The 14,897-nt window shown below is 35.2% G+C and overlaps 1 protein-coding gene across 1 annotated transcript in view; it reads right to left on the bottom strand.

The window, feature by feature from the left end:
- The window catches only part of IREB2 (iron-responsive element binding protein 2), a 53,297-nt gene that overhangs the window by 17,728 nt on the left and 20,672 nt on the right, over nucleotides 1–14,897 (bottom strand). The window contains exons 4-11 of the mRNA XM_010843281.1: nucleotides 12,186–12,323; nucleotides 11,080–11,298; nucleotides 8,705–8,774; nucleotides 8,018–8,201; nucleotides 6,897–7,036; nucleotides 4,585–4,756; nucleotides 2,432–2,532; nucleotides 576–692 (exon numbers count right to left, since the gene is read on the bottom strand). Of these exons, the coding sequence (XP_010841583.1) occupies nucleotides 576–692; nucleotides 2,432–2,532; nucleotides 4,585–4,756; nucleotides 6,897–7,036; nucleotides 8,018–8,201; nucleotides 8,705–8,774; nucleotides 11,080–11,298; nucleotides 12,186–12,323 (1,141 nt within the window). The remainder of the gene's footprint in view (nucleotides 1–575; nucleotides 693–2,431; nucleotides 2,533–4,584; nucleotides 4,757–6,896; nucleotides 7,037–8,017; nucleotides 8,202–8,704; nucleotides 8,775–11,079; nucleotides 11,299–12,185; nucleotides 12,324–14,897) is intronic.

Genomic DNA, 14,897 nt, shown 5'->3' with positions numbered 1-14,897 from the left:
ATTACAAAAGGCTCTGAAAATAAAGCCAGCTATTAGTTCTCAGAATAGAGAAAGTGACAAGATTAAAGCCATGATTCTTAAGACAGAAAGTACAAACCCCAAAAGTCAAAGAGGTCACCTGGTATCCAGTTACTTTACCAGATTTAAAGACAGTCATTGCAACAATACGGTAATTTTTTCCTAGTCTGGGAAATCACAGAAAGTCTAGACCACTGCTGCCCAATAGAACTTTCTGTGATGATATAAATATTCAATTGTTATGCTGTCCAATACAAGAGCCATGGCTACATGAAGCTATTCAACTTAAAATGAGGCTATAGTGACTAAGAAACTCAGTTTTTAATTAACTGAAATTTTTATTTAAATATACCCAGTCAACCTCTGGTCCTCACAGTGAATCTGGGAACAATCTCATGAGATGTCTGACTGACTTACATTTTGGACAGAGGAACAGTGAGCTGCTGGTGTGTGCCATAATATATAAAAATATAGCAGTAGATTGAGTTCATAGATCATCCTGCTAGTTCCTGGCTACTTACTTAGCACAAGGTGTACTGACAAATAAGGTAATCTACCTTTTCATTTAAGCAAGCTTGGAAATCACTTTTCATATCTGTCAAAGCAACTCTATCCTGAGGTCTTTTTGGACCACTGACAGATGGAACTATTGAATTCAGATTAATCTGGATCACCTAGAAAATGAGAGAGAGAGGGAGAAAAGGAATTAGAATTCATAAGTACAGATTCCAACTTGAGTGCTACTTTCTGATGCAGAATGAGTATATTCATATTCGTTTTAATATAATCTGTTTCAATGATGACATACACTCCCAAGAAATAAATACATTAAAACCTATTTATGAAACGTATAAAAATTTGCTAAAAGACTAGACCAGTACACAAACTACCGCAACACCAACTGTATATAGTCTACATAAAATATTTTGTTTCTCAAATGTTTTTCCCCCGACAAAGGTAAGACTGTCTTCACAAATGCCTGGTGATAAAGTAGATGCTTGTGCCAGCTGTCACTTTATTGCTTCTGATGTCCAAATTCATCCTTTGCCTACTCTGTGATAACATGGGTAGCCTTGGTAAACATTTTTCTGTTCTCAGCTTGCATGATGTTAAGTCTGGTCTACAGAGGGTTCTGGGGGGACAGAGCAGAAAAAGGGGTTTGCTAATCCTGGTTCTAATGCATCTAGCTAGCCAGGCCCCTGCAGACCATGCTTTTATTCTTTTTTTTTTAAGTCATATTTTATAAAAATCCCACCTCCCAGCTAGGTTTCTGTTTAATTTCTTCTGGTATTTCTACCATTTTCCAATATACATTTCATTTGGTATAATAAATTCAAATTAAATTTCTCTTCACTATGGCTTTCATCATTATTTAACAGCCCTGTTTATTCTGGTTCATCACAACTGAAACATCTGCTTTTTTTACACCTTTGTTTCACCAACCCAGGTGATCCTAGTCTGTGCCTTTAGTATGTGAATTTCTCTTGAAATGAACATTCTGATGAATTTTAATTCTATTTCTTATAATATGCTCAAGTTTTTTAATAGGCAAATTTATCCCATTTCACTATACCACCAAAATTTTTCCTTTAATTACATCTCTAAAAAAAATGTGGACAAAGCACTAGATTCAATAAACAGGGCAGAAAGGGACCAGAAAATAATCAAAGAAGTTCAAAGATTTACCCAAATGTCCCACAAATTCAATTCCGATGGGTTCTATCCAGCATTCAATATACCTATATATATTCACTAATTCACCTGTTACTGAACATCCGGCATTTATGTGCCAGGCATTTTTTTAGGAGCTAGGGATAGAGTGCCAAACAAAACAGGTGAAGTTCCTGTCCTCATGGGGCCTACTTGTATTCTGGCAATGGAAAGACAGGCAAATAATCATACAATTTAACAGACACAAGCTAGGAAGCAGGGACACAAGCTAGGAAGAAATTAACAAAAAAGAGCTTAATAGTTAACCATACCAATAACAACACCAACCTGATTTAGATCCCTGACACACTTTTAGAAAGTGAATTTTATTAAAACTTTCCTGCAAGTAAATTCTACCTACCTCAATAAAAGTTTCCAACACAGAAACATTTGCTTAGACTATAAAGATATGTTTAACATTAAAGGCTACATAACTATCTTCTTATTAGATAATAATTGTTATCATTTATTGAGTACTTACTATGTTCTTAAAACTGTTATAATGAATTTGCATTTAACCTCTTAAAAATCCTGAGGCAGATACTATCCTCATGTTTCAGAGATAAGGAACTGAGGCAAAGAAGCTAAAAAAGTACCCAGGGTTGCATAGCTGGTAAGTCTTAGAGCTGGGATTCAAACCCAGGAGGACAGGCTCTAGAATTTACAGTCTTAACTACTATTAGGTGGGTTATTTTGTAGATACCTGGGAATATTCAGGTTCTCCTAAATTATCTTGCTCATTTCGAAACAATTTCACAGCTTTAAGGTATGCTTCCATTGACTCGAGTTTGGCTTTGTCAAAACCTAAAAAGATGATTAAAACAAAAAAAATCCTGTCAGGAATTTCTGAATCTTTGGGAGTAAGGATGCTGAACTTCAATGATGAGTAAGAAACAGATGTTACTTACAACTAAGCACTCAGAAAAGATTTCTTTACAAATTTATAATATTACAATTACAATATTGATATTATAAATTGATAATAACAATAGTAAAAATTTTGCTCTTCATGAAAACTCTACTTTATAAAATACATACCAGAACCCCCCTTTAAAAGTTACTCAATCACTCTGGTGGTCCAGTAGCTAAAACTCTGTGCTCCCCATGTAGGGGGCCCAGGTTTGATCCCTGGTCAGGGAACTAGATCCCGCACACTGCAACTCAAGATCCTGCATGCTGTAACTAAGATCCAGCACAGCCAAACAAATAAATATTTTTTAAAAAGAGCTACTCATCACAGACAAGGTAAAAAAATACTGAGCCAGTTATATAATACTCACAAAAATATTGTTTGCAAGAGAAAAACCAGTGATGAAATTGAACCTAATAAATTACTCATAACCACCACGAAAGACGAAATTCAGTACTTTCCCTAAACAACAAACACTGCTAGTGTACCAGTCAAAATGAGTCAAGTAAATGAAAGAACAGTTTTAGAGAGCAGAGAGATTTAACAGCATCTTCCAAAGGTTCAAATAATTTAGATGTTAAGAATAAAAGCTTCCGATTAAACATTTTGGTAGTTATCCGTAAGCCTGATGAAAAGTAACTGTGGTAGATTGTATTTGCCAATTACTACCACAATTTATATCCCAAGATATATGTTCTCTTACAATGTGACAGAGGCAGAAAATATGTTCATTCCCCAAATGCAGGCAATGTGATTTCTAGCTGGCTAATGCACCCTCTCTCTCTCCCCCAACCCTCCTCTCTCGGGTTACTAACCCTTGAAAAGCCACCATGAGAGAAAGCCCAGATTACATGCAGAAACCACATACGGGTGTTCTGGCTGACAGTCCCGGCCAAGTTCCCAGCTGACAGCTAGCATTCACAGCCAGACATGCACGTGAACAAGCCTTCAGGATTCCTGGCCCTGGCTTTTTAAGTCTTACAGCTGAGGCTCCAGACATCACGAAGCAGAGACAAGCCATCCTGGCTGTGCCCTGTCTGAATTACTGATCCACTGAAACCGTGTAGCAATAAATGATCATTGCTGTTTTAAGCCACTAGTTTTAGGACAATTTGTTACTCAGTAATAGTCATTACTACATTAACTCATATTAATGTGAAGAATGAGGCATTTCTCTCTTGAACCACTCTACAACCCAAAGAACAGTTTAGAGAAAACTCTGAATTCTATGAGGACCACTCCCTCCAAGGTTTCAAATGACCAACCATCCATTTTGCCATTTGATTCAAAACTTAAAATAATCCACCCCCAAACTGAATACTAGAACATATCTCCCCAATATACTTAATGATTAGAGATTAGTATCAATAGTTTAGTAATGACCTCTTGAAAAATACAGAAACTGACTTTTAAAGAACAGGGGTCTTATAAAACCAACACGTTCTCATTTTGTACGTATTTTCTATATTAAATGGTCAACAGAAGAGTGGTCAAAGTTGCCAGTCAAGTAGGCTACAATAAGAATCTGGAACCTGTAACCCTATGCTATTTTACACAAAATTAAGTGCTGCTTATTCTTTAGAGAGAGCACTGGTTCTCAAATAATCTTGTCTTGTGACTCCTCTCTTCCTGGATGTAGAAGACAACAATGGTGAATGTGGGAAAGCATGACTTACATTAAACTGCAACGTCTGATCACTAACAGGGTGAAGGTATCCATTATTATGGGGAAAAAGTGAAGCAAAGAGCAGCAGTTTGAATAATTTCTCTAAATTGTTGTACTGGGTCACAGTGGACTAGTTTGAGGATACAACACTCTTTAAGCACAGCTGATGCAGTTTATTTCAAACTTGCTATTTCAAAATAAGATCATATCATGAATATTAAATAACATGTACAAGGTAGTAATTTATTGTAAAATATTTCCTAGTCATCTTACATCTTACCTGTATGTTCTAAATGTTTTAATGTCACATTGTCAACAGGGAAAAAGCTGAGGATAGCACCATATTCTGGACACATGTTTGCTATTGTAGTTCGATCTACTATAGATAATTGTGAAACTCCACTTCCAAAAAACTCAACAAACTTTCCAGCCACTCCTACTTGCCTGAGATGCTATATAAAGAGATAGATAGAAACACATACAAAATTAGCATGGATTCTCTGAAAACCATAAAATCTAATTTTTAACCCATTACTAGTGACAGTGAAGGAAAGAGGTCCTCTGTTATTTTTATGAAACATCAACTCACTCTGGTTTCCAGCTAAAAGCAAATAGTCAATAGAAGAGTGGTCCAAAGTTACTAGTAGGATAAAAAAGCGCTTGAAAATTCAAAATGTCTCTGATATCAGGGTATACCATAGACTCTATTATATATCTGCTAACTGGCAGTCTTCTTTTTTTCTTAGCTTCTAGCCAATGAAAGCGTCTTAGATTTAGTGAAATACTAATATACTGATGAAACTGTGTATTTAAGTTTTAAAAATTATATACTGCTATAAAGATTCTTCAAATTCCAAATACTGGTCCAAATATTTACAGCATCATTAATTATAGGTAAATTTCATTTTGATAGAATTTAACATATGGCTTCAAACTTAATTCCTTCTAAAATTATTTTTATTACCAGGCAACCAAAACAGCTACCCAGCTTTTCTGAATTGTAAAATGGTTGCAGAATGGCAGGGAGTGTGCTCAGGACAATGACTAAGTATGAAACAACCTTCAGTCTATGAATAATATTAAGCTCTAACATTTTAGAAGCACTAAGGATCATTTAATCCTAACCTTTTTATACATGCAGAAACTCAACCCTAAAAGAAACATGTTTATTTTCACTGTTGTATTTTTGATGGTAAGAGCAATATAGATTAGAAATACCAAGTCAAATGCTGCTTTCACCAAATTTATGAGGTACCACAATATACATTTTGAAAAACAATGATTAATTCTATAAAGATATGACTAGAACAGGACCTCCAAAAAGGGACAAAATATTCAAAAAGGTACGCACACATATAGATTTAACTTTCATTATCAATAAGCAAAAATGTCTAAAGTAGATGTATAACACTGTTAAGAAAAAATACAGCCAGAGGAATCTAAAAAGCAGCATTAGTTTTCAGGATATGCGAAGGAAAAGAATTGATTTTTCTAAAAAACATAATAGCCTATTCCTTTCCTCTAGGAATAATCCTTCAATTCTCAATTTAACTTCTTGATCTTTTGTTACCATACACTGATTCAATCATTTCTGCAAGATGTCAATTTTTTTTCTAATTAGGGAAGAAGGATCAATATTAAATGGTGAGAAGGAGGCAATACCGTTTTCTTTCCCTGCGGAGTATTCTAAAAGACTTCAGCCCAGAAATCTAAGCAAAAATGCTGAGACTCTGGGATCCAAATATGAATTCTATTTGGAACATTTGCCAGGTTCCTTCATTTAATGAAATGGGACTTAATCATAACAATAAAGTTAGTGAAAATGAAATTTAGGGTGGCGAGTTACAAATTATTGTCTTTAAGAAACCCTAGATTACATGTATTAAACGCATGCAGCCAACATTTTAAAAATTCAGAGAAAAAGTTTCTATAGTTTCTTTTTGTATTGAAATAGAGTTGATTTATAATGTGTTAGTTTCAGGTTTAGGGCAAAGTGACTTTATAAAAATGTTGAAACAGTCAACAGAAAAATTTGACACTACCACACTTTTACCCATAGTTTTTAGTATTATCTAATACAGTAATAGTTCCCAGAAGACAAATGATTCAATTAAATATTAAAGGAGATGCAATTAGACATTTCCTAAGTGGGATTTTTTAAAATTCAAGTAGGCAACAAGTATTTACTGAGGCAATAAGGCATAATGGTTAAGAGCATGGACTTAAGAACCTGACTGCTTCGATTAGAATTCTTGTTCTATACTTAATATTCAACCCTATGACCCTCTGGTTAAGTCACTAATCCTTACCTTGTCTCAGAATTAAAATGAGGATACTAACAGTACAATCTCATAGGCTTGTAACGAAGAATAAATGAGTTAACACTTCAAGGGAACGATGACACAACAAACTGCTTTGTACTTACCAGTATAAAGTATTACTATGGTGACAACTACAATGACAAAGCTAATACCAGCACCAGAGTGCTGAGGATAAGGGGATAAACTGAAATGCCTGCTTGCATGGGGCTCTTCCACTTACAAAACAAAATCATGTCTACTGAGTTATACAGCTAGTAAAATTCTAGCTTACCTTTGTAATACCAAGAACAACATCTATGGACGTAACAAAAGGATTCGATGAACCAGTTAATTCACATCCAACCACCTCTGGTAAAGTAAGAGAAACTGGCAGGCCAAGCATAACTGCTTCTGTTTCAATGCCTCCAACCCCTAATGTAATAAACACAGGTATATGAGTATGGTGCATTGAAAGATAAGTCATCTTTTCAACATCTAAATCTCTAGTGTCTCATGAGTTTGTCTTAACACAGTACCTTACACAGAATTGCTATAATGCTATCATTGTAGATAATGAAACTCAAGTCCTCTCAAAAGAATGACTTCACTCACAAGGTTGAAAAAATTTTACTTTTACCATTATTTTAAATTCAGAAAACACTTAGTGTCTACAATGCTAGTTACTGTACTGTGCTCAAGATACAGATATGCATAGAACCCAGCCCCCCTCAATCTCAAGAAGCTAAAAGCCAACAATTTAAAAACCCTGTAAAAGAGTAAATGCACTCTGAAAAAGGGAACAGCTGGCACAAAGCCATGACGTGTAAGAGCACAGCCTACTCAGAGAAATAAACAAGCCTTTACGATGTGTTTGGGTAAATGGCTAGGGGCACCAAGTTGCCAAGGACCCTATTAAAAACGTGAAGAAATTTGGATTTATAAAGAAGGCCAGGAAAAGCCACTTGAAGGACTTTGAACAAAGGAGTAGCCACATCGCCTTCACAGACATCATCATCATTAGAAAAGTGAAAGTGTTTCTCGCTCAGTCCTGTCCAGCTCTTTGCCACCCCTTGTACTGTAGCCCACGAGGCTCCTCTGGCCATGGGATTCTCTAGGCAAAGATACTGGAATGGCTTGCCATTCCTTTCTCCAGGGCATCTTCCCGACCACCATCACTAATCACACCACAAACGGCAGTGCTGTGCTGGTCACCGTGCACTGTTCTTTTCATAAATTCTCTCTTACGCCACACTGTCCACAAACACTTGAATTTAGATTTAATTTTTGTTGTTAACTGTTATAGGTGAAAAAACAGCCTCAAATAGGCTATAAAGACCCTGCTATTTACATTCTTTTATAATGTTCCTGACATCCTCTCTCAAAAGAATTAAATGTATTTAGTCATTTACTTACCCCACCCCAGAATCCCCAAACCATTCACCATGGTTATATGAGAATCTGTGCCAACAACACTGTCTGGGAAGAGGAGGTCCTTCTCTTCAAAAACCACTCTTGACAAATACTCTAAGTTTACTTGATGAGCCATTCCGGTTCCAGGAGGGATCACAGCCACATTCTTAAAAACTCTTGAACTCCACTATATTTTATTCAAATTTAAGAAATCAACTGTTAGCATATATCTGAATTCAGTTCACAATTAACACATAAATAAATATTGAAATGGAAAATATTTTACCAATGTTCATTATGGTCCAAGTTTACAATACATAAAAACAAATATGCAGATACTAAACCTACATGTATTCATTTTGCAGATTATTCAGACAAAATAAAGTCAAAGAATAATGTTCTAACAGTCCAGATAAACAGCAGCTTTCAACTATGTTCCAAGGATTTTGAGGGATAGAAAAAGGGGAAGGCTCAAGTAGAAGACTCTGCAGGCTCACCTGAACTAGAGCCACTGTTTTTAATATTTTATTATATACTAGGGTTTCTGATTAAGATTTTACTTGAAGGAAAAAGGCAAAAAAGGGTTCTACTGCTAATATTTAAAATTTTCTGGTCTAAAAATATTAAAAAATTGTACCTTTCAATATTTTATAAACTTCTATTAAAAAATTTCCCCCAAATCATTTATACCTTGAAAAATTGAAGCCTCTCTCGATTTCTGCCAAATTCTACTTCTTGATTTTTTAATACTGTTTCAGGTCTAAAAAGAAAAAAAACTGGCATTAAATGGATGTATTATAGAAAAGAGCTGTCTTGTTTCTAAGTCTTCATTCTTATGCACTTACATACAAACACATTTTTAAAATTCTAGAATAGTAATTTACTAGACTTTTCAGAATCAGTTATTTTCTTTTCAACAATGAAGTTCTGCTTTAAATAAGACCAGAAAGCTATTGCAAGGGCTTAATATTTAAGTCACATCCACACCAGTGTCCCAAACTGTACTTAATATGCATCACTGTGAGATTTGGCTAAAATATTAGAAGTAGCATGGTAAGCTTTGTTGGATTTTCTAGTGCAAGGAAAAAGGAGAGTAGTTACCTTAATGAATGTACAATAAGCATGTATGTTTCCACCCACTTGACACTTATACCACTTTAACTAGGAGATGATTGTTAATTATCACTATGTGGCAGTGACAAACAACATCATTTTATAAGTTTAAAAAGAGTTTTGGGCAAAAATCTTGTATTCATCCCACCACAAATCGAAGGTTCTACTTTATGTAAAGTTTTAGTTTAGTTTACATGGATTATATTTTATATAAATTATTTAAACTAAGAGATAAAAACAATTCACTGCCAAGCAGTAAACATACTGCCATTTTTAGGAAACTATTTTTATCTAATGGATATTTTAAAAAAAAATGATTTCTAACGGCTTTAAGTTGTTTATTTCATCTGCCAGCTGGTGATTTAAGTTTTGACTAGAATATCAATATAACCTAAATTATACATGTCCTCCAGGGTTCAGATAATTATAGTTGTTTAGTTGTCAACTTTTTTTAAAACAAAGATTAATAATTCATTGCTGAGTGATCATCTGAAGCCATAGCAGACCTTAATGAGATTTTTCTTAGGACCTCAGGGAACAAAGCTTTCTAGAGCCATTCCAATTATTTTAGCTTTCCATAGTACATGAAAGCTACAAAGTACTTTACCAACATTTATTAGCTCATAACCTGACTCCAAATTAAGCAATGATTTCAAGTGCCAGGTGTATGCTCTGAATTCTCTACCCCTCCATTTTCTGTCTACAATACTTCATTGATGCATTAAAGCACGTGAAAAGAGTTACTATTTTCATACAGCGAGACAATATCTAGTTTTAATATTTTGCAATTTAGAGTTAAAATTAAACAGAAATGTTATACCAGATTGGATTTTTAGAAATAAAAACATACCACCTTAGGGCTTCATACCATTTATAAAAAGATAACCAAGAAAAATCAATGGTTTTTTGAATTAATAAATTTTCCTTTTCAGAAAATTAATTTCTAAACAAGAGACATCAATCTCAAAAGTTCAACAAGTCCCTAAAAACCAGGAAAATTAGGTAAGAGGAATAGAGTACTTACATAGAATTGACATAGCAAAGGACCCACAGACTATACTCAATTCTTAGGAAGAGCATCTGAGGTCACTTATAACCCAAGGTTTTATAACAATACTGAGCACAAAACTGAGAACCACCTATAACTTGAAAGATCTAGTTTAGGGACAAATGACTTAAATGTTACTATTTGGCACTTATGATGAAATATGCATTCATAATATCCTTAACCTATACCTTAAATTTGCTGAATTTTTTAAACCTGAAAAAGTCTAAGTTATTTTTAACTAACCTTTAAAAGATCTGATAGTATAATAACAATGGGACAAACAACATAACTCTCTTGAAGACTTTGGAAACTTTATAGTATACAAAAACGTATCACGGAGCTTTTATTACTTTGAAAAAATTACATAGTAGGAAATTTAACCAACTCTTAAGAAAAGGATTCTTTTCCAGACTGGTTTACTACTTTCCACAGTACCATTTAGGAAACTGCTTTTCTAAAACAGCTCAGTAAGTCTGTGACATGTGATAATGAGAATATTGTTAACACAGAGGTCCCAATGCAATAAGAAAGAATAAGAAATCTCCTAGAAGGAAAATAAAGCTAAAAAATATAAGTAGGGATTTCTACAAAAGAAATGTGAATGAATAATGAGCATGTGAATGAATGGTATAAATTCACTAAAATAAAAAACTCAGTTTAAGATATTTCTCTGCCTACATTAGTTACAAAAATTAAATATATTTATAGAAAATTCTTAAAAGTTTTCTTCTGAAGAAACAGAAATAGATTATGGTATTTGGAGACTACCATTTTAATTATTTTTGCTTCTTTCAGTACAACAGGAAGCACAATAAATATGAAGGCAATGTAACTGGGATCAGGAGGAGAAGGAGAACTGAAAAATAACTTGGCACTAACAAATATTTTAAAAAACATGTCATACTCAGGCACTGGTTGCAAATGAAAAGGACATAGGATGGGTGTGTTTTCAATCTGCGAAGAAAATTTTCCTGAGTTTCGGCCTAGTTCTCCAGAATCACACGATCCTCGGCAGGTAGTCTGGCCTCTGCAGGGAAGCTTCTTAGGCTGCACTCTAAGTGGAGAGAGCTTTCCTGCTTTCTGTAGGTCACCACCTCCAGGATTTGGAGCATTCTGTATTGCACTATCATTCCAAAAAAAAAGGAGACAAAATAAAACCATTTAAAAGTGACAGAAATTTAGCTCTTCAAAAAGCACACACCAGCAATGCTATCTGGAAGTAACAACTGAATGTTATTCAAAGGTTAAAGTATCATTTAAATCAGGTTTTAAAAGCAAATCTCAGATTACAAAAAGGAGGGGAGTTAATTTACGACGATTAAAAAAATAATTCTAAGTGCCCATTAAAATCATTTTCCTACAATAACTTGTGGCAAGTAGCAAAATTGATCTTCCCCCCCATCTAACAACTTAAAAGAATCTGGGAGCCAGAATTTAACCTACAGCAAAAGCTTTAATAAATTGTCTTATTCCATTACTCCAGGGAAACTAAATAAGCTGGTGCATGAAAACATAATCATGTCTTCTCAAGTTTGATTTTGATCAAAAGGATCATTTAAATGTAAGAAAATTTATTTCAGTGGAAGGAAAATACAACTGTAGTAAGCTCAGTGTTTACAATCATCAATTTAATATAATTAAAGACGTCCATCACTCATATCTTTAGAGTCTCTCTGGAAGGGAAATTAAAAAACAAAAAGGAAATGAAGGCTTTTTTCAGATACCCACTCTTTGAAAAGCAGGTTCTAGGCTGATACATTTCTATAAAAATGGCAGCAAAATACACAAACAGGAAAATCACTTTAAACTCAGACTTAGTTAAATATAAATTTCACCAATCCATCAATTTTCACCAATTTTTCTTTTTGTATATTAGTCAGTATTAAATGTTGCAAACTTTACTCTGGCACAAATTATCTCTATTCCCTTTCCTCTATACCATATACTCCTAGTGGACTGGCTGGCAGTCAACTTGCATGTCTGTTTTTATAAATATCAGTATTAAAGTACCATTTGTTGAAGTCAATTTGCAAGGAATGGTCAACCGTGAGATCTGTCGGACAGGCAGGATGGACTTTCTTAGGGTCACCTCCAAGAGTTTTCACTGCCTCCCTCATAGCAGCAAAATCCACCATTGCCGGTATTCCACTAAAAAATAAGGAATAATTAACTTCTAAGTCTTCTTTTATATGTGCTCAAGTGACCAATATGCATTTATTCATTTTTAAATTTACAAAGTATCCCTTTTTAGTTTGCATTCATGTTTGATAATGTATCCAAAGTTATATGTAGCTTAGTTTCATGAGAATATTAAATATTATCTGAGAACTTGGGTGCTAAAAGGTCATGTGCCAAAGGTAATACAACAGATGATTCTTAGAGGCATAAGGTAACTTCAAGGAAACTGCTGACGCGAGTCCTTTTTCTTGTCTTAAATTTTAAGATATCCCGTCCCTTTTCCCCAGCTCCAGCCTCTTCACTCCCAGTGCCTTGTCTCCAAAGTTATTCACTAAACATAGCAATCTATAGATAGATCTGTATCTGCATACGTATCTCCAGCCAACTATATAACAAGCATTTACCAAATGACTTTGAGGTGCTAGACACCAATAGTACAAGGCTAAATAAATAAGGGAGAGTAACTGTTCTCAAGGAATTTGTAGGAAAGATACAGTAGCAATTACAGAAGAGTATTTATACACAGGGTACACAGAGAAGTAACATACTAACCAGATACAGGTGAGTGGGTAAAGAAAATGTTCTTATTTGCTTAGCCAACTCCTACACCTCCTTCAAAACTCAGCTAATGGTTAAGTCTTCCAATAAATAATTCTTGGACACCCAAATTAGGCAAAGTCTTTCAAGCTATAGTAAAGACTTCAGATTTTATTCTAAGTGTGATGGAAGCCTACTGGAGAATGGAGGAATGATATGACCTTTATCAACATTTTTTAACCAAGTCACTTCACCTACTGCGAAAAGATAAAACTATCCAATCCAACTGTGGAAGCAGGGATACTTGTTCAGAGACTATTATAGTCATAGTCCAGGTAAGTGAGAATGGGGTTAGAATGAGAACAACGGAGCTGTAGATGGTAAAAAGCATTTGGATTAAGGACATGTGTACTTCAAAGGTAAAGCTCACAGAACCTGCTGATAGACTGGATTATGTATGAAGGAAAGAGTGGAAGCAAGGTTAACTTCTAGATTTTTGCTCTAAACAGCATTATTCACTATGATAGAAAAAACTTGAAAAGGAGTAAGTGAGGGGGCTGGGCAATGACGTTTAGGACATATTAAGTCTGAGAAGCCTATTGGCTATGACAAGCAGCTTATTAGGATGACAAGTAGCTTATTGGGATGACAAGTAGGCAGTTAGGTAGAAGCAGTTTTTAAAATAAATGGCTACAGGAAAATAAGCTTCTAATTTTTTGAAAAAACTTTTAATTTAGTATTGGAACATAGCTGATTAACAATGGAGTGAACAGTGAAGGGATATATGTGTGCATGTGTGTGTGGTTGTGTGTATCCATTCCCCCAAACTTCCCTCATCCAGGTTGCACATAACATTGGGCACAGTTCCATGTGCTATACAGTAGGTCCTTACTGATTATCCATTTCAAATATGCAGTGTGCACATGTCCATCCCAAACTTACTCTCTCTTCCCCTCAGCAACTGTAAATTTGTTCTCTAAGTCTGTTGAGTCTGCTTCTAAGTTCATTTGTTCATTTCTTCTTAGATTCCACTTATAAGGGATGTCATACGATATTTCTCCTGCTCTGTCTGACTTACTTCACAAGTGAGACAAATTGCTTTAGTTTCAGTTCAGTTCAGTGGCTCAGTCGTGTCCAACTCTGCGAGCCCATGAATCGCAACATGCCAAGTCTCCTTGTTTATCACCAGCTCCCAGAGTTTACCCAAACTCATGTGCATCGACTCAGTGATGCTATTCTAGCCAACTCATCCTCTGTCATTCCCTTCTCCTCCTGCCACCAATCCCTCCCAGCATCAGGGTCTCTTCCAATGAGTCTACTCTTTGCATCAGGTGGCCAAAGTATTGGAGTTTCAGCTTCAGCATCAATCCTTCCAATGAACACCCAGGACTGATCTCCTTTAAAATGGACTGGTTGGATCTCCTTGCAGTCCAAGGGACTCTCAAGAGTCTTCTCCAACACCATAGTTCAAAAGCATCAATTCTTCGGCACTCAGCTTTCTTCACAGTACAACTCTCACATCCATACATGACCAGAGGAAAAACCATAGCCTTGACTAGACGGACTTTTGTTGGCAAAGTAATGTCTCTGCTTTTGAATATGCTATCTAGGTTGGTCTTAACTTTCCTTCCAAGGAGTAAGCGTCTTTTAATTTCATGGCTGCAGTCACCATCTGCTGTGATTTTGGAACCCCCAAAAATAAAGTCTGACACTGTTTCCCCATCTATTTGTCATGAAGAGATGGGACCAGATGCCATGATCTTAAGTTTTCTGAATGTTGAGCTTTAAGCCAACTTTTTCACTCTCCTCTTTCACTTTCATCAAAAGGCTTTTTAGTTCCTCTTCACTTTCTGCCATAAGGGTGGTGTCATCTGCATATCTGAGGTTATTGATATTTCTCCTGGCAATCTTGATTCCAGCTTGGGCTTCTTCCAGTCCAGCGTTTCTCATGATGTACTCTGCATATAAGTTAAATAAGCAGGGTGACAATATACAGCCTTGACGTAC

This window comes from Bison bison, unplaced genomic scaffold (genome assembly GCF_000754665.1).
Source record: "Bison bison bison isolate TAMUID 2011002044 unplaced genomic scaffold, Bison_UMD1.0 scf7180017864181, whole genome shotgun sequence".
NCBI lineage: Eukaryota > Metazoa > Chordata > Mammalia > Artiodactyla > Bovidae > Bison > Bison bison.
This window is presented reverse-complemented; position numbering and strand designations above follow the sequence as displayed.